Genomic DNA, 24962 nt, shown 5'->3' on the forward strand with positions numbered 1-24962 from the left:
CCGGGCTTCCATGTAGGGGAGAATCCCACTTTTATCTTTCACCAAACATTTCTCTATACACACACATTTTATAGCTTTGACAAATAGAAGATCCAATGCTGGGTAACAGAGGTGTATGGGGGTAATGGGGTACAGGGTCCCAGACTGACCAGATACGGACGGTCACCATGTAAGTGCAGCAATGCCTCGAAGAAGGTGTTGCCAAGCAAACTGCTTCAAAAACAGCCCCAGTATTTGCAGCTGACTGGGCACACCCAGACTTGGCCATGCAGTTGGAAGGCAGATATAAAGAGGTATAGAGAGTAAAAGATGTTATACTTACATGATCCCCCAATGCTGTGACTGAAAAAAAAAATACACAGTTAATTATCAGGATTTTATACAACGTGTGTATGTTTGCTAGAGTGGTGTGAAAACATATACAGTATAGCATAAATCATGAACCACAGCCCTTGGGCAGAACCATGTGGCATTACAAGTCCATCTGCCAGACATGTGTAGAGAGCACTGAGCCACAGTACACAACTGAAACTGTCAGTACCCGCCCTGCTGCGATGCCCAATGGTCAGCACAATAGATGATGCCCCAGCACCCCTCCTCATCAGGCTGTTGCTTGGGCACCAAATGTTGTGACGCCATGGCATCACACCATCTCAGACCCATAACCATGACACTTCTACCACCTTCGCCTACCACTCATTAGTCCTACCACTGTCTCCTCTGCTGGAACCAGGTGACATAGGGGTCTATTTACTAAGCCTTGGATGGAGACAAAGTGAACGGAGATAAAGAAAAAGCCAATCAGCTCCATGTCACAGGCTGTGTTTGAAAAATGACAGTTAGGAGCTGGTTGGCTGGTACTTTATCTCCGTCCACTTTATATCCATCCAAGGCTTAGTAAATAGATCCCTTAATTAGTACCTTAGTCAGTTTGATTATACCATCTATGTGCAAGCAAAGCATGGACATCCTTAAATGAAACCTGTTCTGTTAGGGTGCCATGAGAACCGAGAACCCATCGCACTGCCCTAACCCAGACATGCTGACATTAACAATGATCCTGCAGAACTGTTCTGTTCCCAAACTACTCACTTCTGTTCTGGTGACAGTATGCTTCCTTTTCTTTTGCTTCCTAAAAGAGCTGAGTATTCAATTTTACTTCTGTCTTACTTCTATACTCATTCTTTACTTGTATCGCATTTCATTTATACACTACCATTTAAAAGTTTGGGGTCACTTAGAAATTTCCTTATTTTTGAAAGAAAAGCACTGTTTTTTTCAATGAAGATACCATTAAATTAATCAGAAATGCACTCTATACATTGTTAATGTGGTAAATGACTATACTAGCTGCAAACGTCTGGTTTTTAAAGGAATATCTATATGGGTGTATAGAGGCCCATTTCCAGCAACCATCACTCCAGTGTTCTAATGGTACATTGTGTTTGCTAAGCGCGTTAGAAGACTAATGGATGATTAGAAAACCCTTGAAAACCCTTGTGCACTTATGTTAGCACAGCTGAAAACGGGTTTGCTCGTTAGAGAAGCTATAAAACTGTCCTTCCTTTGAGCTAGTTGAGTATCTGGCGCATCACATTTGTGGGTTCGATTATACTCTCCAAATGGCCAGAAAAAGAGAACTTTCATGTGAAACTCGACAGTCTATTTTTGTTCTTAGAAATGAAGGCTATTCCATGTGAGAAATTGGCAAGAAACTGAACATTTCCTACAACGGTGTGTACTACTCCCTTCAAAGAACAGCACAAACAGGCTCTAACCAGAGTAGAAAGAGAAGTGGGAGGCCCTGGTGCACAACTGTGCAAGAAGACAAGTACATTAGAGTCTCTAGTTTGAGAAATAGACGCCTCACAAGTCCTCAACTGGCAGCTTCATTAAATGGTGCCCGCAAAACGCCAGTGTCAATGTCTACAGTGAAGAGGCGACTCCGGGATGCTGGCCTTCTAGGCAGATTGGCAAAGAAAGAGACATATCTGAGACTGGCCAATAAAAGGAAAAGATTAATATGGGCAAAAGAACACGGACATTGGACAGAGGAAGATTGGAAAAGTGTTATGGACAGACGAATCAAAGTTTGAGGTGTTTGGATCACACAGAAGAACATTTGTGAGATGCAGAACAAGTGAAAAGATGCTGGAAGAGTGCCTGACGCCATCTGTCAAGCATGGTGGAGGTAATGTGATGGTCTGGAGCTGCTTTGGTGCTGGTAAAGTGGGAGATTTGTACACGGTAAAAAGGATTTTGAATAAGAAAGACTATCACTCCATTTTGCAACGCCATGCCATACCCTGGGGACAGCACTTGATTGGAGCCAATTTCCTCCTCCAACAGGACAATGACCCAAAGCACACCTCCAAATTATGCAAGAACTATTTAGGGAAGAAGCAGTCAGCTGGTATTCTGTCTGTAATGGAGTGGCCAGTGCAGTCACCAGATCTCAACCCCATTGAGCTGTTGTGGGAGCAGTGCCCATCAAGCCAATCCAACTTGTGGGAGGTGCTTCAGGAAGCACGGGGTGAAATTTCTTCAGATTACCTCAACAAATTAACAGCTAGAATGCCAAAGGTCTGCAATGCTGTAATTGCTGCAAAAGGAGCTCTTTGACGAGAGCAGTTTGAAGGACAAAATTATTATTTCAAATAAAAATCATTATTTCTAACCTTGCCAATGTTTTGACTATATGTTCTATTCATTTTGCAACTCATTTGATAAATAAAAGTCAGTTTTCATGTAAAACACAAAATTGTCTGGGTGACCCCAAACTTTTGAACGGTAGTGTATATATATTTTATTTTCATGCATTACTCTTGCCTAGAAGCAACGAGGTACCACTATCACTTTACTTCTGGGTATGGACCCAGTGTCAGCTCCTGGGCCAAGGACCGGAATGCTTAGCATTCTGGAGCTTGGTAAATTTAACAATTTAGCATTCCACATAGAAACCAATGAGAGCTACTTTTGCCATATCATCGTCATGATCACGTCCTGGAATTTACAGAAAACTGTTACAGTACCTACATGTGCTTATAGCGTGCACACAGAGGGGCCTATTCATGATGTTAACTATCAGGGTCCGAACGGACCCCGATAATTAACATTCTAATTCGCCGCGGCCACCGGAGCAATTCAGCATTGCTCCGGCGCGGTGGCAGCTGATGTGAAATCAGCTGCCCCTGCGAGCGGTTTCACTGCTCCTTTTCGGAGCAATGAATCTTTTCACTGCTCCAGTCGGAGCAGGGACGGCGGTGCGCATGCGCGACCTACAGGTCACGCATGCGCACAAGAGCCCCGACGTCCGACGGAAGAAGCCGGACGTCGGGCCTACTTCCCATAGGGAAGAGCGGGTTGCGAACCCCAAGCGGGGGTATTCGCCATCTGGAGATGGTGAATGCCCCCGCAGTCAAGCTCTGAAAATATAATATTTTCGGAGCTTGATGAATTCTGTCACCATACTAGTGTATGGGGACAGCGGACCATTCCACAAACAGAAGGTAAGTAGGAGATATCTGTGATACTAGTGTATGGGGACAGTGGGCCATTCCGCAAAAGGAAGGTAAGTAGGAGATATCTTTGATACTAGTGTATGGGGACAGAGGGCCATTCTGCAAAAGGAAAGTAAGTAGGAGATATCTGTGATACTAGTGTATGGGGACAGCGGGCCATTCCGCAAACAGAAGGTAAGTAGGAGATATCTGTGATACTAGTGTATGGGGACAGCAGGCCATTCCGCAAACAGAAGGTAAGTAGGAGATATCTGTGATACTAGTGTATGGGGACAGCAGGCCATTCCGCAAACAGAAGGTAAGTAGGAGATATCTGTGATACTAGTGTATGGGGACAGCAGGCCATTCCGCAAACAGAAGGTAAGTAGGAGATATCTGTGATACTAGTGTATGGGGACAGCGGACCATTCCACAAACAGAAGGTAAGTAGGAGATATCTGTGATACTAGTGTATGGGGACAGTGGGCCATTCCGCAAAAGGAAGGTAAGTAGGAGATATCTTTGATACTAGTGTATGGGGACAGAGGGCCATTCTGCAAAAGGAAAGTAAGTAGGAGATATCTGTGATACTAGTGTATGGGGACAGCAGGCCATTCCGCAAACAGAAGGTAAGTAGGAGATATCTGTGATACTAGTGTATGGGGACAGCAGGCCATTCCGCAAACAGAAGGTAAGTAGGAGATATCTGTGATACTAGTGTATGGGGACAGCAGGCCATTCCGCAAACAGAAGGTAAGTAGGAGATATCTGTGATACTAGTGTATGGGGACAGCAGGCCATTCCGCAAACAGAAGGTAAGTAGGAGATATCTGTGATACTAGTGTATGGGGACAGCAGGCCATTCCGCAAACAGAAGGAAAGTAGGAGATATCTGTGATACTAGTGTATGGGGACAGCGGGCCATTCCGCAAACAGAAGGTAAGTAGGAGATACAGTATCTGTGATATCTCCTGCTTCACCTTCTTAATGAATGGCCCGAATACTTAATTGTCACAATTGCAGGTGAAAATGTGCTTTTTCACCTGCTTTTGTGACAATTAAGTGATGATGAATAGGCCCCAGAGACACGTAATATGAAAGTACATATTGCCTATTGTAGACACAATTGAGCAAAAACAAAAATATTTGAAGTTACAGTTCCTTCTTTCTGCGTACGCCTCATGTAAGACCTGCGACTGTGATTAGACACATGTGCAGTTGCAAAAAATCGCTCCACTATGTCCGACACCGACAGTGCGTCCACCTCTCACTCAGGCCCTTTATGTGTAGTTCTTATCCTTAGGGGTCAATCCTATTATGTGCGAAGGGTGCGAGTTGCCGTTGCAACGGTGTTAAAATGCCGGCAACGGATTGGCACTTCGCACCCTTCACGGCCCGCTCCGAGCCCGAAATCGATGAAATTTGCTCTGAGCCATTGCCGCGATAACTCGCACCGGTGAGATCATCACGGCTAAATAGTATTGATCCCTTACTGTCTTGCTAATTTCCTAATTCTCACATTATCCCGTCATGTCAGAAAACCCTCAATCTATTGTTTACCATCCACCAGTGAAAGGATGATACATTATGTAACTAAATGGTGGCTCCTACCTGCTGATAGAGTCTTGTTCTCCCACATCGTCATATATTTCCTGGTCATTTTCTGCTGTTATGGGACGGTGCATTGTTGATTGTTTCCTTTTCAGTGAATCGTAGTCGATGTTTACCATGGTTGTTTTTATATAGCCATCTGGGGAAAAAACAGTTTTTAAATATATTCACATATACACAATGGGGGTGATTCAGAGTTGTACATAATGCCGATGTTTTTCGCAAATGAAGCAATTTTTTGTCACTGCGCATGCGTTTCAGTCACTGCGCATGCGTTTCAGTCACGCTGCGCATGCGTCAAGGTACATTACCATAGCCGCACGCTTTAAATCACAGTGTGACTGACAGATAGAGAGCATTTGGGGGGTGTATACAAATATTAACAACAATATGCCAGAGCCGGATTAGGGGAGGGGGGCAAGTGCCCTGGGCTCCCCTCTCTCAGGTAGCACCCAGCCTTTGATTATAACTGAAGTGCAAACGTGCACTGCAAGATGCAGAGGTTGAAAAGGAGAGGGAGGGTGGGTGGAGTCTGAGCAGGAGGTGGGGCTATACGGCACTGTGCAATCAGTCAGTGCCAGGAGCAACATAGGAGATGAGGGGAGGAGGCAGGAGCAGCTGCAGACAGTGTGCCAAGTGATGATGTAAAGTAAGAGGGAGGAGGGGGGAACACTATATCTATATATGTATAAGTATGTGACTATATGTATGTATGTGTGTGACTATATGTATGTATGTATGTATGTATGTGTTTGACTCTAGGTATATGCAGTATGTGTATATGGATGGGTGGAGAGAGGGATGTGCAGCCCAGAGCTGTCAGAAGTAGTGGGGAGTCTTGGAACACCGGACTGGGATGCTGTGGAGGGTAGCAGAGAGGGAGGTACAGCCCAGAGCCGTTGGAGGTAGTAGGGAGTCTGGGTACACAAAGCTGCGATGATGTAGAGGGGAGGAAGGAGGGAGGTACAGCTCAGAGCCAGTCGGAGGTAGTGGGGAGTCTGGGGACACAGGGCTGTGGGGCTATGGAGGGGAGGAGGGAGGGAGGGACTAAGGGGGTCATTCAGCCCCGCTCGCGAGGGAAGTTCGCTCGCAAGCGGGTCGATGTTTGGTGAATGCGCATGCGCACGACGGAGGGAGCTGCAGTGCAGAGCCGCCGGAGGTAGTGAGGACACAGCAGAATGGGATCTGAACAGATCCTTCTCATGCACAACCTGCCATGTAAACGGCAGCTTATGAATACATTCGGGGGCTGTACGCCATTTCAGGATCACGAGCCAGGGACGAGGTAGAGGGTGCAGCCAGCTGAAGCTTTCTGCAGCCTGATCAGCTCTTGGCAGCTTGCAAGCCCAGGAAATCTGCGTCCTACGACGCAGACTCTGGCCTTCTCCCTGTTTCCGGGAATGCTGCCCAGGAACGCCCCTGCTCAGGACCCGTTCTGCACATGTGCAGACTACTCACCATCGAAAATTTACGATAACCATCGGGTTAGCTTACATCTCTGAATCAAGCCCTATGTGCACATTCTACATGGATGCACGCGCAATACGAAAAGGGTGCATGCACAGAGGAAAAAAATTGCTTCACTGCTTCTGAATCAGGCGGGTTGAGTTTCAGAAAGCACTGTGCCATCCAGAATGAGACGGCTGGCAGACAGGAGGTGATAAGGCAACTTGGCCCTCCAGATGCTGTGGAACTACACATCCCAGCATGCACTGCACATAGTTTTAGCATGCTGTTATATCAAAAAGGTGGCAGTGCATGCTGGGATGTGTAGTTCCACAGCAGCTGGAGGGCCAAGTTTGAAGACCCCTGTGATAAGCCTACAATGACAGTACTTACAATTTCCTTTCATTCGCCCCAACCATTTTCCTTCAGGGTTGTCTGTAATGCGGATGATTTCTATCTGATCTCCATTTTTAAAAGTGAGTTCATTTTTACCCCCTTTATTGTCCATGCAAGCCCGGGCCTGATGAAGAACATCAATCTTCTCTGTTAACTAAAAAAGAACAGTAAGATATAGGGAAGATAGATAATTTGCTTTGTGGCCACATATGAACCAGAGTAAATACTGTTATAGGGTTTAACAACACCAAATAAAGCATCCGAAACCTAAGTACAGTTATTAAAGATACCCCTGGACTGAAGGCCCCTGACGGTCACATGACCACAGGACAACCAGAGTAAGACTATTTCCTATAAACTTGTATAGCAACATCATCCAGATTTGTTATTCAGGCCCCATACTCAACTGGATTGCAGTGTAAGAATGTATTCCTGCACTACTGGGTCCAGTGATAATGTCCACATTCAGCAATTGGGGTCATCACTTTACAGGGTTTTGTCTTCTCTACTGGTCTGATCTGCTCCAATAGGAACATATTTTTATAAGGTATGGCTAGGTCTCATTGGTCAGTTTAATTAAACTGACCAACCGAAACGGTTTACTGTGTGGCAAGCATTACGCATGAGAATTACACATATAGGGGCTGATTCTAAGTTGGAAGCAAAGCAAAAAAACCAAGTGTCTTTGCACCTTGGCAAAACCATGCTGTACTGCAGGTGGGGCAGATGTAAAATGTGCAGAGAGATTAAAATTTGGGAGGGGTGTTTCCAAACACAAATCTAAACTGCAGTGTAAAAAAAAAAGCTGTCCAGCATTTGTGGGCTACATGCAAAAGCAGCCAGTATTTACCCTGCATGCAAAAACAATAAAGTATTGGCACCCCTTGCATTGCAACATGGTTTATTCCAGATACAAGTAACTTTTTTTTGCTTTGCTTCCAACAGAGGGCCTGATGCTTAGGACGGAATTGCAAAGCTGCGTGCAAGCAGCTTTGCAATTCCATTCTTGCAATTATGGTAATGCAGCAGGAGGCGTCACACCTCCTGCATGTATCACTGATCCGAGCTGCGTTGCACAACGCAGCATCAGATAATCTGCAAGAGCATCGGCCGGCTAAGTGACCCATGAGGTCACGCAAGCAGGCCGCCGCAGATGGGAGAAAGAGGCCAGGAAATCTTCATCAGCCGATGGAGATCCTAGCCTCTTCCCTGCCCCCAAAAGTGGCTACACGCCTCCGTTTCGGGAATTTAAATCGATCAAAATCGATCTTTAGAATATCTTTGGGCCTGATTCAGCAAGGATCGCAGTTGCTAATACACCCGCAATCGGTCAATTGTTGCGTTCTGCGCCTGCATATGCATCGCAGTGCACGTGAGCGAACTAGCTATTGCGATCAGGACGGCGATTACAGAGGCTAGGCAGACCCCTCGCAGAGTGATTGACAGGAATCACTGTTTGTGGGTGTCCTTATGTTAGGCTGCGATCGCAATGCGAATGCAATCATTTGCATATCACCGCTAATATTAGCAACTGCGCCCACGTGTGTATTAGCAGAATAGCGATCCTTGCTGAATCAGGCCCTTAATCCTCTATAGTACATTGCTATCTGTGTCAGGTAACTAATCTCACACCAGCCCGCTTTACTGACAGCTGTAACAACTGGCTGTAGTATCACGCCTGGGTTACACAAACAGACTTCCCAGAATACTAATCACTGTAATACATACGCTTACATAAATGATAAAGATACAATGGGGCCGAATCAATTATAAGTGGGAGCTGCCGGTGGCTTTACGTGTTACTTAGCGGAAGTCTGATTCTGCTCGCACATACATAACCTACAGTAACTGCCCGAAAAATGTGCAAGTTTACTGTTAAATGTGACAAAATATAATACAAACAATCTATTTTGACTATAAACCTTTATATCAGTGATGGACAACATGCGGCTCTTTAAGTGTAATTACTTTGAATCGTTTCCTCATCTCTTGTTCCTTCTTTTGCTCTTTCTTAGCTTGCTCCAACTGTTTCTTCCTCATTTTGTCCTTCTTTTCCTCTTGTTCTTTCCTGTACTGAGAGCTGCACAGAGATACAGAGATGGGTACAGTCAGCAAGGATGAAGAAAGACACAAATACTCTCAGCTAAGTTGCAGCAGGTGGTTAAAGGTAATGCAGCTGATAAATAAGTAGTACTATGCCAGTTTGTGTAGCGTATCTTGCAAATCACTCTGGGTATGCCCAGACAGCCGATGCATGCCAACTGGGGAGGCAGGACAGGGAGGGAAGGGGCGTCCTTATGTTAGCCGAGTACAGTAACGGGCGGGTGTATTTCAATATTCAGGGTCAGGGTCGTTGGCTGACAGCAGATGCACTACACTGACGGTAATTGGAGCTCGGGCATATACTATGCTTTTTTTTGTGCATATTTGATTTTACATATTTATTTTTTTACATGAGATGGACAGTTGTTTTTGCTGTATTAGAAAGGTTTTTGTAATGTTACTGATGCCTTATAGTGAATTTATTGGAAGCAAGACAAATGGTTAATAACATGTGAATAAACGTATGTGGCATACAGTATGCCTGATGTAAACTAAGCACATAGACTACTCTTATGACCTGCATGCATCTTGCATGAGATGTAGTCAGGTTACCGATGGCTGGCATCCCGGCCGCTGGAATACCGACACTGAAAGCCCGACATGGGACTAAAGATAGGCGACGAAATCTCGACGCCTATCATTAGCCCCACGCCGAAATCCCAACACCTGGCATACCGAACAAAGGTAAGCAGAGTGTCTTAGGTTGCAGCCGCGGGGAAGGGGGGGGGGTGTTAGGGTTAGGAACCCCCGGAGGGACTTAGGGTTAGGCATACCTCCCAACATTTGAAGTGGGGTAGGAGGGACAGGTCGCGCGCCGAAGGTGCGCGCGGCCGAAAAGGGGACGTGGCTTGATAAAAAGAGACGGCGCTTATGGAAAACGGGGCTTCCCCCGTTTTCGTCACTTTGGGGGCATGCCCAGCACTCTCCGAGACGCTGGACAGCCCCCAGGCTCTCCCTATAAAAAAGAACAGATGCCGTGCGGGTTAGGGTTAGGCACCACTAAAGGAGGGTTAGGGTAGGGAGAGGAGTGGGTTAGGATGCATACCAGCCCCAGTCGGGATTTTGATCCGTCGGTTATTCAGCCGCAGGGATTACATACCGATTCATCTTGCATATGGGCATAAATACACAATTGTACGTGTGACTGTTTTGACCATGAATTACTCCCAATATAAGTTCAACTCTGCACCAGGCCCAATGAGTGCAGGCTTCATCCTACTGTAAGTGATACCTTCTTTATTCAGATTTTATTCCCCTATAACTTAGGGTCTGATTCACAGGTGCATGCTACGTCGATGCCGCTAGCAAGTGGCAAATGTTTTCATTTGCACTTGTGTCCGTGTCACACTGCGCATGCGTCCTGATAGTTATTACAGAAAGCCATAACTGCCGGTGCCCCCTGTAATTTTACATCTTTTTTAAGGGATGTGGTCACACCAGAGCCATAACAGGGCCCCGCTCACTGAGCACGGGACGGCTTGTCCAGTAAGTGTAGCACTGCTGCAGCTGCAATCCCGGCTACAGAGTGCCGTTCTAGGCAGCTGCGGCCTGGGGGGGGGGCAACGGTGCCTCCCACAGAGCCACAGCAGCGGTCGCCCATAGCTAGTTACTGCCCTGGGTCACACCTCCCCAGATTTGGCCACGCCCCCTCAGTACCTAGGCCCATGCACGTTCTCAGTGGCCCTGCCTCAGTGATGTCACTAAATTCTTGTCAATTGATAGGTTCAGTGGTTGTTTAGCCCACAAGATGGCTGCCTGTGTGCCTGCAACAGGTACACTTTACAATCTATTTATTTTGAAATTGACATATGTGGTTTGTAGCAGGTGGAACATTTCTATGGCGAGGATGCCATTTTGAAATGGCAATAAAAGTGTATGGGGGTGATGTACTAAGCCTTGGAGAGAGATAAAGTACCAATCAATCAGCTCCTAATTGTCATTTTTCAAACACAAGGCCTGATTTAGCAGTGCTGCACGCAGATTCACGATGTTTGAGAATCTGCACAGGCTCCAGACCCGTTCTGCGCATGTGCAGAACGGGTCTGCGAGTCCGCTTGCAAACTGGCAGCAGACGGTCCGTGATTGACAGTCTGCTGCCATTTGGGGGCGGGGAGGGGGCGGCGACAGCCTCCGTTACCCTAAATAGAGGCGTGTCACCGCTGTTGAGGGGGAGGGAAGGGGCCTGATGGTATGCAGATTAACCGATGCTGCGTTGAACAACGCAGCTCGGTTAAGTAATGCACAGGGGGCATGATGCCTCCTGTGCATTACCATATCTGCAAGGGTCGCAATTGCAAAGCTACCTGAGTGCATACATTATATATCTATAGCCTGCGTGAAGCTTTGCAATTACGATCCTTAGAGACTCAGGTCCACAGTCTGTAACATGACAGGAGCTAATTGGTTGGTGCTTTATCTTTCTCCAAGGTTTGATACATCTCCCCCTATGTGAGGTCATACCTTTGCTCATCAATCCCGTCATATAATTCTTCTTCACTTTCTTCACTCTATGGAAAAAAAAAGAATTGCTCAGATCTTTTATGTCACACTGTAGTATTAGGTGGATGTTTTGTACCCTATTCTATGGAAGTATCTAACATGTCAGTCTCTGTACTGGAGTGACCCAGTGTGTATGATCCTGTCAGTCCTTGTCATACGTCTTTAGGATTTTTCTTTGTTTGTTTGTGTCTCTGTCACTCTTAGTCTACCTTGTGTCACTGTCTGTATCATCTGATTTGTTGTCTCTGTTTCTGTCTATGTTACTGTCGCTCTCCCTATGGAGCAGAAACATGCTCATATTTTACCGGCAGCTGTTATTAACACAGTGATGAAATCTCTTCTCTGAAAACACTTTATCTAGAGTCTCCCAGAGATCATGGCCGCGATCCCTGTGATGAGCTGGCATGGGAACCTGATTTGGGGGGAGAATGAGCATTGGGAAGAAATCGGGGACAATGGCAGCTCCAGTTTGAACTGTGGGCCTGATACAGAGCCGGCTGCTATTTGCGCTCGCTCGTTCAGAAAAAGGGGATGGCTATTGAAATTAAGCGCTCGCTCTTTGCGGTCTGTTGACGCCTCTATGTCTGAGCGAGCGAACGAAACATGCGCTCGCTATTTTGTAAAGACGCCCCTTGGCCGCTCGCATCATACGTCATCTCCGCTATTTATTAGATTGATCGAGTACATCGAAAGGCGTATGAACTGCTCGCAGTGCTTGTGGTTGGATTTTCCTACCGCAATCATGCGAGCAGTTCAGGCTAAAAGACAACCAAGTGACGTGGTCGATGACGCTGCTTTGTTAATTATGCACACCCTTAATATGCCCGTTTTGACCGTTTGGCACGCCTGCGTTCGGATCTCCACTCCCCGTTTTCAAGCACCTTCCCCTATTACAACCCACAAACGCCTCATTCTGTCACTAAAATTAGCAGGCATTCGCTATTTTGCGAGCACACGATTTCCGACTGCACTGACGCACTGGCGCATGCGCATTACAACCCATACGCATGCGCAGATGTGCGAACATCGCTCGGAGCGAACGAGCGGCCGCTTGCGAGCGGCTCTGAATCAGGCCCTGTGTGAGGATTAAAGAAAATGGATATCAATTATTATGCAGATGGTATTACGTACTTAAGAAACTAGAGTGGATACATCTAGATTCCTCTGATTGTTACTGCCACTAAAGGGGGAAGAGTTTTTCTTAAATAGGATTTGTGGGATGGGGGGGTAAAGTCCCTGGGGGATCTTTAACCACTGGAGGGTTAAGGGGCAGTGTCACTGTGGCATCTATTGTCTCTGGGGAATTAATTGCCACCGAGGGGATAAGGATAATGTGGACATATGGACCCCAGGGGGAAGGGTTAGAGAGAAGACACTGCTAGTCAATTGCTTTCATAACAATATTTAAATGTTTTTAAATATATGTCTTACGGTGCATACACACGGTCAGATTTATCTTCAGATCTGATCGGTAACGATTTAAAAAATCGTTCAATCATTCATATCTGAAGGAAAATCTGACATACCTGACATATCTGTCAGATGAACGATTTGAACGATGCGCGTTCCCGATGGTCAGATAACGATATCTGACATCTGATGTGTTTGCAGTCAGACTTGGACGATTCCATTCATTTTAATGCAGTCAAAAATCGTTCAATCGTTCAAATCATTCAAATCTTTGGTAAAATCGTTCAAATCGTTCAATCGTTCATCTGACAGATCTGACAAATCTGACAAATCTGACCATGTGTATGCTCCATTAGACAAGAAAATGAATTTGTTTATTCTATTGTAATTGTTAAAGGTGGTGTGTTTACAACTTATGTGTACTGTATTTTTTTACTCTGGTCATTTATAAACTCAATAAAAAAAGTCTGTGATGATTTTATAAACACATGTAGCCATTAATATTCTCAATCAGAAACATTTATATTACTTTACCAGTCTTCGTAAACCATGCCCTGATTAATATACCCAAGTCACACCCAGCCAGCCCAACTACACCAGCTTAGGTAACACCACACCCATTTTCTAATAGGCCCCACCCCTTCAGTGTGCTTGTAACTCTGGACTGTACATCAAAAATTGGGACTGTTAACACATACCTCCCAACATTCTTATTTTCCGTTAGGCTGTCTGCTCGCCCACTCCCCATGTTGTGTGATATTTTGGGGGTGTCCGTGTGTCACTCCTCCATTTCATCATCATGCTTGGGACAAGCCCAGCAATCCAGTCTTTCCCAGTACTAAATTGTGAATGTTGGGATGTATGGATAATGGATAACAGATATTTACAGAGAAATTACAGTAATTCTGAGCGTCTCCTCCTACAATCAGGGCTGGTGAAATTTTCATCATCTCCTCCTACAGTTGCTCCCTCTGGTAGATGACCACACCCCTTAAGCATGGGCCCCTATTATTGCATTCCCCCAGTGAGCCCTATATGCCCCAGTCCGACACTGGAATACAGGTATAAATTATTTTACCGCTCTACAGGGAGAAACATGGGGTCTATGCACTAGAGATCAAGTGGATGGTGATACAGTACCGACCAATCAACTCCTGACTACAGTTACAGTTTTTGAAAATGTCAGTTAGGAGCTGATAGGTCCTTTATCTCCGTCCACTTGATCTCTCTCCAAGGCTTAGTACATAGACCCCCATATTACTAGATTTACTGGTGAGTCTATATACCGCAGTTCAATAATGACTACATATACTGTATATGAAACATGCTTTAACACATATTCATTTTTTATAAGTATGAAACATACTTACTATATCATTAACCATGGATCCTGAAAAACAAATATAAAACAAAAGTTGTACAATTAATTTGACATGAAGATGATGTTTTGTTTCATGCAACACTTAGTGAAAGTTTTGTTGCTTGTTTTTTATACAATGTTTGTCAAACATCTCAAAGGTGCGCCAATGTCAAAGCACCTATGACCAATATTGACACCTGGATAAAGGACACTGTGCAAAGTGGTTATGTAGAGTGGGAAAAGTACATTGTAACGATTTATACTGGTCTGTGTAAGGGCTTTAATGTATGGGATGACCTATTGTAATTTTTGGTGTTTACTGTTTTAAGTGTATTACTGTAGGCAGTGGGGAAGTTCCAGGCATTTAGCTATGTATGTTGCAGTAGTAGAGCACAGAGTGTTGGACATAATTAGAAGTGAGTGAAGCTACACTGAAATATTAACATTCTTCACTATAATCATAAATTCTGCTTTTTGTTGAATTTATAATCTTTAATGTCAGTTAAGATATACACATAGCTGGGATAGCAGTGGTGTTAAGTCATTCTTCTCCATCGTGTGATTGTAGTATAATAAGGGAGAGGTATGTGTGGTGTGTGTTTAGGGGTACATGTATGGGTCCCTTGCCGCCCTCTGTCTTTTTATAAAAAATTTAATTAAATACAGCCCCAGCCATTAAAACTCTTCTACAACGCATAAAGGGTACATTGTTTTGCTAGCTGTTTGAGTATTGTTTCTCTTATTTTTAACTGAATTGTTGGTATAAGTGTAATAATTTAAATAACATCTACATATAATAACTGAAACATAAACCCCAAGCGATTTCTTCCACTGGAGAATGTATGTCACTCTACATAGATTTATTCAATTAATCAGTGTGATTTGAGGTAGACACACAATACCCAGTGGAGAGATTGTGCAAGGTATTACGGTATAAGGGGAGGAGGAAGAAAGGCATAATGTTATTGGTGATGGTATAATCATGTGTGTATGGATTTTAGATCCTTTTTGCCAGGTATGTCCTATCGCCTGTCCCCCTCTTTTGCTAATCCCATTGTCTATCATAAATGTAGGTGGAACTTAGGCCCTCATTCAGAGCCGTACACTCTGAGCAGAGCGCACGCTCTGAATGAGGGCCGTCCTCCATAACTATGGAGCGTCCTCCTGGACGCTCGTATAGCTGTGGGTCACCACCCACAGCCTATACGAGCGTGCAGTTTGATGGCCGCGATGGTCTTGACCATCGCGACCATCGAAACTGCGAGCCGGAGCCTGCGGTTGAGGTTTTCAACCGCAAGGCCCGGAGTGATTTTGGCTCTATCAGAGCCAAAATCACTCCCACTGACATCACTAGTGATGTCAGTGGGCCGGCTTCTGACGGTAGGCGTTCCCTTAGGAACGCCCCCGTCAGGGAGGCACGCCCCCGGCACGCCCACCAAAGGGGGCGTGCTGTCAATCAACATCGACAGCACGCCCCCTTTGATCAGACACAACGAGCGAAGGAAAGTCCTTCGCTCGTCGCGTCTGGCGCATGCGCACGACGGAGCTCCCTCCGTCGTGCGCATGCTCAGTGCAGAACATCGACCCACTTGCGAGCGGACAGCCGCTCGCGAGTGGGTCTGAATCAGGCCCTTAGTGTAGTACTTATGAGGAGGGACAGCAAGGGACATAGAGTCGTTTCTGCTGTATCAGAGATGGTTTGAAGTTTTCTTGATGTTTATCAGCAAATCCATAATTTGCAACTAAAGTATTTGATTACTGTGACTGGATGATCTCGCTCTGCCCGTCGATCACAGCTTTTTGTCACTGATAGAATAGACAGTAGTTATTTTTTCCTGAGTAACCTGGGTGGGCTTAGTTCACCACTCCTAGGGATTCCCTCTCACTGTCAATAACCATTTGTTACTTTTGCACCGAAAATAGCTTATTGCGGCTAATTGACTATGCCCCTTACAGGTTGGCGCTGATACTCATTTGAAATTGGCACCTTGGGCCTGATTCAGAGCTGAACGCTCTGACCAGGGCGCTCGCTCTGAATCAGGGCCCTCCATGAAAATGGAGCGGCCTCCTGGACGCTCGTATAGCTGTGGGTGACCACCCACAGCTATAGCGAACGTCCATGATAATGGTCGCGATGGTCTTGACCATCGCGACCATTGGACTTGCGACGAGACCCTGCGGTAGGGTCTCCCTGCCACAAGCCCTGGAGTGATTTTGGCTCTATCAGAGCCTAAATCACTCCCACTGACATCACTAGTGATGTCAGTGGGGCCGGCTTCAGACGGTAGGCGTTCCCATGGGGACGCCTCCCTCTGGCAGGCACGCCCCCGGCATGCCCACCAAAGGGGGTGTGCTGTCAATCAACATCGACAGCACGCCCCCTTTGGTGCGAGACCCGGAGCGAGGGAAAGCCCGTCGCTCCCCGGGTCTCGCGCATGCGCACGACGGAGCTCCCTCCGTCGTGCGCATGCGCAGTGGGGAACATCAACCCGCTTGCGAGCATACTGCCGCTCGCGAGCGGGTCTGAATGATCCCCCTAGTCCGCATTTGTCTGTTTGAAGGGTTAATCCCTTCAGTGCAACGGCCCCCATCTTAGCCAAGTGGGGGGAGCTGGATGCCAACAATGGGACTGGAACACAGCCACAGTTACAGTAAAAACGTCCTCATAAGTACGTGTATGTATACATAGCGCATGTGTTACTGGTGCCGGCCTGTTGCCAATCTTGTGATGCATACATCTCAGCGTATGGAAGTAAAGACTCTATACAGTATTTACTGATTCTTTTACCGTAAAAAGTTACCAATTTTTGTCCAAACTGCATCAAGTTCTATCTGTGTATGAGTGTAATTATGAAATATGTCTACATCTTTCTATCACTGTAGTGTATAAAGGTGAGAATTTGCATTGCAAAGTTTTATATATAATTTGCTGATCCATTACAAACAAGAATGCAGACACCACCTGAATTACCGCCGATGATAGCCTGCCAGTTGACTTTCATAAGTAAGGAGAAACACAATCTGATGAAAACACAAGAGGAAAAGATAGAACTGTTCTCTGCTTAATAAACAGAGCCTTGTGAATTTAAAATGATGCATTCCAGGATTGGCTCAATCCACAAAATGGCTGCCACCACTGATATTAGGTTATAGCCCCCGTGAGTATAATTGAAATCCAGATAATTATTTATAATTCATGTCTCAAACATATATGTATATATACAGTATATATATTATATATATATATATTTTTTTCTTTTGGCACTCAGGATAAAGCGATCACCGGAGTGCCGCCTTGTTTTTTACAATAGGAACTTTGGAGAATATATACCTCTGAGGAAGTCTACTGAGAGGCGAAACGCGTTGGAATAGATACACCATCCCTATACATCATCTATACCTACCTTATATGACTTTTGAATGGACTCATACTAACTGTAACTGGAGGTACCCCAACAGGAATTGATCGCTGTGACTTGTAATATAAGCTACTTTTTCTTGTTTGTTTTGTGTGTGATATGTGCATTTTTGTATATTAAAACTGAATATTTACAAAATATACCACACTATGGAAGCAAATTATTCTGCTCCAATAAGGTTGTAGCTATCTGGTCGGTGATTTCCTGGGCGAAGAAACATGAGCTAAAAGTCATGTCTGACGTGGAACCCTTTTGACTGCGATCTAAGGATTGTTTCCTTATATGCTTAACATACAAGTATATCTATGGTATGTGCATATGAATATATATACATTTAATTCATGGTATTTTGAACTACTACACTATCAGGCGCTTGTCCTTGTTCCCCCCTTTGTTGTTGAATATATATATATATTTGAGACATGAATTCAAAATAATTATCTGGATTTAAATTATATATATATATTTATATAGTGTATCACAAAAAATATTGCATATGCTACAAGATGTATACAGTAAATCTCGTGCTGTACATACCATCAATTTCAACGTCATCATAATTCTCCTCTTCTATTAGATTTCTGTGGATTAATAAAGAATATTTAAGATGTAATTTGATTCTCTGAATATACTTAAAAACAACTGCATAATTCAATATCAAGCACGACACATTGTAAAATGTAATATATAGTAATGAATGAATTACACATTTATTTTATTTTATATCTATATGCCCTGTATACAGTATAATTGGAAGACACTACATTTAGATATGTAGACAATAAATATATGAGCAGAGGTTATAGTGGGCCAGAATGGGGCGGAAGTGCTTCTGGAACTTCAGAGACAGGCTAGGCAGGGGTCATATACCCTCCAGGCTCGTACAAGTCTCACTAACTGCGTGCATTCCAAGGGTTCTCGTAGGTAGGGGCGGGCAAGGCATGTGCCCTGGTTGATGGAGAGAAACGGTGGAGGAGCATATGATTATCCCCTCTCAGGGGCCTTGCCCTGCAGTAATAGGGCTATTTCACACCTGCCGGTGTTCACCGGCTGGCAAAAAAACTGTCCAAAGCCTGACGTTTTCTCTTTGCCAGCAATCAGTTCCTTTCACATGCAACAGCTTTGAGACATTTTTAATGTTGAGGTTAGTTATCTATATGTAGTAGGCATGTGCGGCAGAAAATGGGGGTTCTGGGCGGGTACAAGCTCTGAAAAGCCGGAGTGTGTGAAAAGAAACATTGTAAATTGAGCTTCACTGACTTGCAGGGACGGCAAGGACATGGCACGGCAGCCGTCCTTGTCAGAGGATATTCCCGGTTGTAACACGGCGACGGTGCCATGTCCATGCCATCTGAAAGGACCCATCTGAAAGGACGGTGCCATGTCCGTGCCATCTGAAAGGACGGTGCCATGTCCGTGCCATCTGAAAGGACCCCCTTGTTTTTGCTGGCCGGTGAAAAGCGGCGGGTGTGAAATGGCCCATAGACTGCATGGCATTGGCACCTGTCTCCCCATCTGTGCTTGGCCCCTCCTCCTCCATGCTGGCAGCACCCTGGCGTATCCTGTCTGACAAGTTGCTGCTTCCCTGATCACTGTATGGCTGCAACAGGAGGAACATAATAGGTATGTTATGGTATAGCAGGGATATAATTCATGGTAGGTAATATTAAGAAAAAGGCGTAATAGGTTAATGCATCATTGTTAAGTCTGGTTTTGCTATTTAAAATTATTGGACCTTTAAATCTGCAGCAAAGAAAGGTGGAATTGCAATGATTCTGAAAACTTGGACCCTATTAGATAACCCCCTATTGTCCTTTGAAGAGAGAGACATACTAATTAAAAAAGATAGCTATTTTTCTTTTTGAGTGGCCTAACATTTGAGTCTCAGATGGTAGCGGCAGTGTTACAATTTTTTTAATAAATGTAATTTCCCTCTATCAGTGTCCCTAAAGCTTTTGTGGGCCTAGGCGGTCCACAGACCCCCGACCGTTTCCACACTGTTTGTGTGTGTGCACGTGGTATTCATCCCTGTCATACTGATGTTTTGCCTTCCTCCTGCACTTCCCTAATTTGTATTTCCAATGTGTTTAACTACCAATATAAGCAGGGATGGATTAAGGCTTGTGGGGGCCCCGGGGGAACTAAGTTGTGGTGGCCCCATTAATAAAATTTCCACGGCCCCACTCAGAGACTGCTATGCACCTTACCTTGAATCCGGACTCTCCACTGAGTGGCAAGGTCGCAGCATAGTACATTATGGCCCTCATTCAGAGCCGCTCGTTAGCGGCAGTACGCTCGTTCCGAGCGATGTTTGCACATCTGCGCATGCGTACGGTTTTTAGTACGCATGCGCGAACCAGTCAGTGCGGCCGAAAATCGTTTGTACGCTATATTGCGAGTGCCTGCTATTTTGAGTGACAGAATGAGGCGTATGTGGGTGGTAACAGGGGAAGGTGCTTGAAAATGGGGAGTGGAGATCCGAACGCAGGCGTGCTTAAAGGTCAAAACGGGCGTTTTATGGGTGTGTATATTTAAAACAGCAGCGTCATTGTCCACGTCACTGGGTTATTTTATAGCCAGAACTGCTCGCAAATTTGTGGTAGCAAACACCAACCACAAGAATAGCGAGCAGTTCATACGCTGGTCGATGTACTCGATTAATCTAATAAATAGCGGACATGACGTATGGTGCGAGCGGCCAGGGGGCGTTTTTAACAAATAAACGAGCGTATGTTTTACTCGTTCGTTCAGACTTAGAGGTGTGAACAGACTGCAATGTGCGTACGGATCATTTGAATAGCCACCCCTTGTTTTTAAACGAACGACCGCAAATAGCGAACGGCTCTGAATGAGGGCCTATGTCCCCAACACTGCTGGGAACCGGCTCCCGCCAGCATAGCAAACGCAGGATTTTGAGTTGGGGGATATATATAGATAAATAGATCTATAAATCAAGATATTACACATACATTTCACAAGCACCCACCAGAGAGTGGAGAAGTGGGGAGTAAGTTCCACCACCTCTCTGGGACCACTTTAGGCCCTGTACATGAGTATCATAGGTATGGGCATTAGCCAGCAATGCTTTTGCAACCATCGATGGTCTATGGCAGATGGCAACTGATTTTACCATCGACGGTGGGCAGCCGATGCCACACCGCAGCACTCTCACTCAATGGCCAAGCTATGGTAGAGCCATCGAAGGCCATCACTAGAGCATCATTTTATGTATCCAAATAAACCACTTGCAAAAATGTCTCAGTGAATGTTGCACATTACTGATGTAGCTCGTGATTGACAGTAAGGGAGCTTTTGGGGGAGATAACAGGGGCTTGTTGCGACCATTCGGGGGCCTGTTCACACAAGAGCAGGCTATACAGGGTTGGATTTACTGTAAGTGAAAATACACCTGTTTGGAAGCGTATCTATTTCACCTAGTATAGGGCAGGTACAAGTGCGGACTGATGATGGTGACTATAATAAACCAGAGGTGCCGCTCAGAGGCGGTCGCATCTTGAGATGTGTGACATTTTACACAGGTGCCTAGATATGTTTTTTCTATGCATGCTTCTTTTGAGCACTGTATGCTCAACTTATTCCATCTCTGCGGAATGCCGGCCGTCAGAATCCCGATGTTGGAAGGCCTACCCGGGACTATGCATAAGCATCAAAATCCCGACACCTATCTTTAGCCCGATGACGAAATCCCGACCGTCTGGATCCCGAATGAATGTAAGCGGGGATTGTTCGCTTTTAGCCGCGGGGGATGGGGAAGTTTAGGTTTTGGTACCCCCGTGGGGACTTAGGGTTAGGCACTTCCCCCCAGGAGGGTTAGGGTTAGGCTAGGGGGAGGGAGGGTTAAGGTTAGGCACCCTCAGGGGGAGGTTAGGGTTAGGCACCCCCCGAGGAGGAATAGGTTTAGGGTGCGGGGAGGGGGGGTTAGGTTTAGGCACCACCGAGGGGAAGGTTAGGGTTAAGCACCCCCCAGGAAAGTTAGGGTTAGGCACCACCAAGGGAGGGTTAGGGTTCAGGGGGTGGGGAAGGGGAGGGCTAGGGTATTTCCGTACCCCTGTCAGGATATGTCTTCATCGGGCTTCCGGCGTCGGACGGAGAACAGGTGGCTATTCAGCCGCCAGCATTTCATACCGATTCCACTTTAATATATGAACATGTTAAGACTATAAGACTATTCACAGAAAGCATGTAAAATAAAGCACCCAAAAGGAGCTAGCCAGCTGCTCTGTGAATTAATAAGTTGAAAAACTGTGAGACTTCCACTTTAGGGAGACTATAATAATGTTGTAGTGACATATAAAATCTGATGGTGGGATCACCTACCCCTCTTCATAGCAGAACACAAGGACGTCACGTAACCCCACCAATCCACCCATTTAAAGATTTTAAGAGGTCTAAATAATATTTGTCAAACTGTACTGTTATGCTGATTAGGGAAATGTATTGTAAACTTGATTTCATTTATGAATAAAAAGTAGTGATACAATAGAATAATAATAAAGAAATTAAGTGATCTATTTAAAAAAGAGAACAATGATAGGATTTTAAAGCAAGGGACTAGTATCCACCTTTCTGTTTGTTGTGGAACAGAGTAGAATTTTGAATGGTATTTGTAAATTCAGCATTCTGTGACATGTTTAGTTTATACACAGAGCTGGGAATACATAATGTAATTCTCTATTGTGGTGCATTTGGGGTCTACTAAGGAAGAAGGCTCAGCATAAAACAATGTAAAATGTTCTTGCTGAACACGCAGCCACCTCATACTGTACAGACACTTGTGTTCTGCAGTCGGATATTCCTGTAATGGATCTTACCAGTGGTAATGAGATTCTGGTGGGGTCAGCTCTGTTTGGCAGTACTTAGCCTAGAGGTGCAGAGTCATAGTCAGGTGCTCACCAGGTACGCCAGCAAGGAGGTTTGGACTTAGCTGCTGACACCCCTCAGGTCGTGGCCCTCCAGGTATAAACAGAGAATGGCCAGTGGGAGAGTGACAAGACACAGGATACCCAGGAAAGAATAGTGAGCTTAGGGCCTGATTCAGAGCCGGACGCTATTTGCGGACGCTCGTTCAGAAAAAGGGGCTGGCTATTTAAATTGAGCGCTCGCTCTTTGCGGTCTGTTGACGCCTCTATGTCTGAGCGAGCGTCTGAAACATGCGCTCACTATTTTGTAAAGACGCCCCTTGGCTGCTCGCATCATACGTCATCTCCGCTATTTATTAGATTAATCGAGTACATCGAAAGGCGTATGAACTGCTCGCTATTCTTGTGGTAGCATTTTCCTACCGCAATCATGCGAGCAGTTCAGGCTAAAAGACAACCAACTGATGTGGTCGATGACGCTGCTTTGTTAATTATGCACACCCTTAAAACGCCCGTTTTGACCGTTTGGCACGCCTGCGTTCGGATCTCCACTCCCCGATTTCAAGCACCTTCCCCTGTTACCACCCACAAACGCCTCATCCTGTCACTCAAATTAGCAGGCATTCGCTATTTTGCGAGCACACGATTTCCGACCGCACTGACTGGTTGGCGCATGCGCATTACAACCCATACGCATGTGCAGATGTGCGAACATCGCTCGGCGAACGAGCGGCCGCTTACGAGCGGCTCTGAATCAGGCCCTTAGAGTACAGGTCACAAGGCATGGTCCAGAGACAGGCAAGTGGCAATCAGAGACAGATAACAGTCCAAATATCAGTGCAGGCAGCAAACAGTAGAATGTAAGCGCTCTGTGATGTAGACTGACGTACTAGTTGTTCCCTATTCTGTACACTACTTAGTAGATGTATCTGGATACGGATGTAGTAATTGTTTGTGAAGTTTTATGTGACAGCTATATCCTAACTTTTGAGCCAGTCCAATACCTCGGTCCAACCGGTCAGCAATAACTGTGGGCAGTGTTTTCATTAAAAAGACTTGCAATAAAATCCTAATCCCGTATGCTGCTCCCGTTACTCCTTATTTGTTGCATATGCAGTGGTGAGCCCCTTCTCTCTCTTCCATTCCACCTCAGGTACCCTAAAAGTCTTCTGCTGGTCTCTCCTGGTAACCGGCTCCTCTCCTCGTGGATGTGAGTGAGGTGGATATACTGAAATACTTTAGAGGTTCACAGGTACTTCCCAAAAGCGAGGTGCAGTTGGATGTAGCAGAGTTCCTGGAGTTTAGCAGCTGGCAAGGCAGGAGTTAACTGCAGGATAACTGGACACAGCAATGGAAGCAGCAGACTTTTGACCAAGAATTGGTCCGTTACCAATGGAAGAGAGAGAAGGGGCTCACCACTGCATATGCAACAAATAAGGAGTAACGGGAGCAGCATACGGGATTAGGATTTTATTGCAAGTCTTTTTAATGAAAACACTGCCCACAGTTTTTGCCCAGCAGACATACTGGTATTTCGCTATTAACTATTGAACAGTTTCTTTTGTCACCACTGACTTTGCACACTAACGGTTAACTCAGAGGGAAGATTCTGCCCACAGTTATTGCTGACCGGTTGGACCGAGGTATTGGACTGGCTCAAAAGTTAGGATATAGCTGTCACATAAAACTTCACAAACAATTACTACATCCGTATCCAGATACATTTACTAAGTAGTGTACAGAATAGGGAACAACTAGTACGTCAGTCTACATCACAGAGCGCTTACCCTTCCCCCGACACTACCACTAAACTTAGGAGGATGGAGCACCTCTAAGAGTAAGCTGCTAGTGGTGTAGTTAGTGTTAGTAATATCCTGAGAGCGCCCACCGTCCATCTGTTGTATTCTAGCAAACAGTAGAATATCTGGGAGACAAGTCGAGGTCAAGAAACCAGAAGTCCAAAGAAAAAGTCAGGCCAGCAATAGGAATGAGACAGATAAGCAGTGCTTTTTATTGTGGGTTTGTAACACTATGCTTCTAACAATTGTCATAAGGATGCCCTATATAGTTCCTGCATTGCTAGAAGCTGAACCTGCATTCCTGTGCCCTGTGTCCCATTGCTCACTTGGATTTGTTTTGGATATTTGTACTCTCTACTGCTTTGATTTTGGATTGTTTTTGATTTAAGTTCTGTTTGCCACCAGCCCTAACCCTGAATTTTATATTCAGCTTGTCTGCTGCCAGACCTAACCTCTGATCCCATGGGCCTTATTCAGAGATGTACCCTAATGCAATCACAGCTGCGTTTTTGCATTGAAACCCAGCTGCGAAACTATGC

The 24962-nt window shown here is 45.3% G+C and overlaps 1 protein-coding gene across 3 annotated transcripts in view; it reads right to left on the reverse strand.

The window, feature by feature from the left end:
• The window catches only part of FYB1 (FYN binding protein 1), a 111488-nt gene that overhangs the window by 27530 nt on the left and 58996 nt on the right, over positions 1-24962 (reverse strand). For all 3 annotated transcript variants that reach the window (XM_088455264.1, XM_088455265.1, XM_088455263.1), the window contains exons 3-9: positions 18282-18325; positions 14336-14355; positions 11517-11563; positions 8922-9033; positions 6951-7107; positions 5112-5250; positions 323-342 (exon numbers count right to left, since the gene is read on the reverse strand). In XM_088455264.1, the coding sequence (XP_088311390.1) occupies positions 323-342; positions 5112-5250; positions 6951-7107; positions 8922-9033; positions 11517-11563; positions 14336-14355; positions 18282-18325 (539 nt within the window). The remainder of the gene's footprint in view (positions 1-322; positions 343-5111; positions 5251-6950; positions 7108-8921; positions 9034-11516; positions 11564-14335; positions 14356-18281; positions 18326-24962) is intronic.

This window comes from Taudactylus pleione, unplaced genomic scaffold, assembly GCF_031769625.1.
Source record: "Taudactylus pleione unplaced genomic scaffold, aTauple2 ptg000647l, whole genome shotgun sequence".
Taxonomy (NCBI): domain Eukaryota; kingdom Metazoa; phylum Chordata; class Amphibia; order Anura; family Myobatrachidae; genus Taudactylus; species Taudactylus pleione.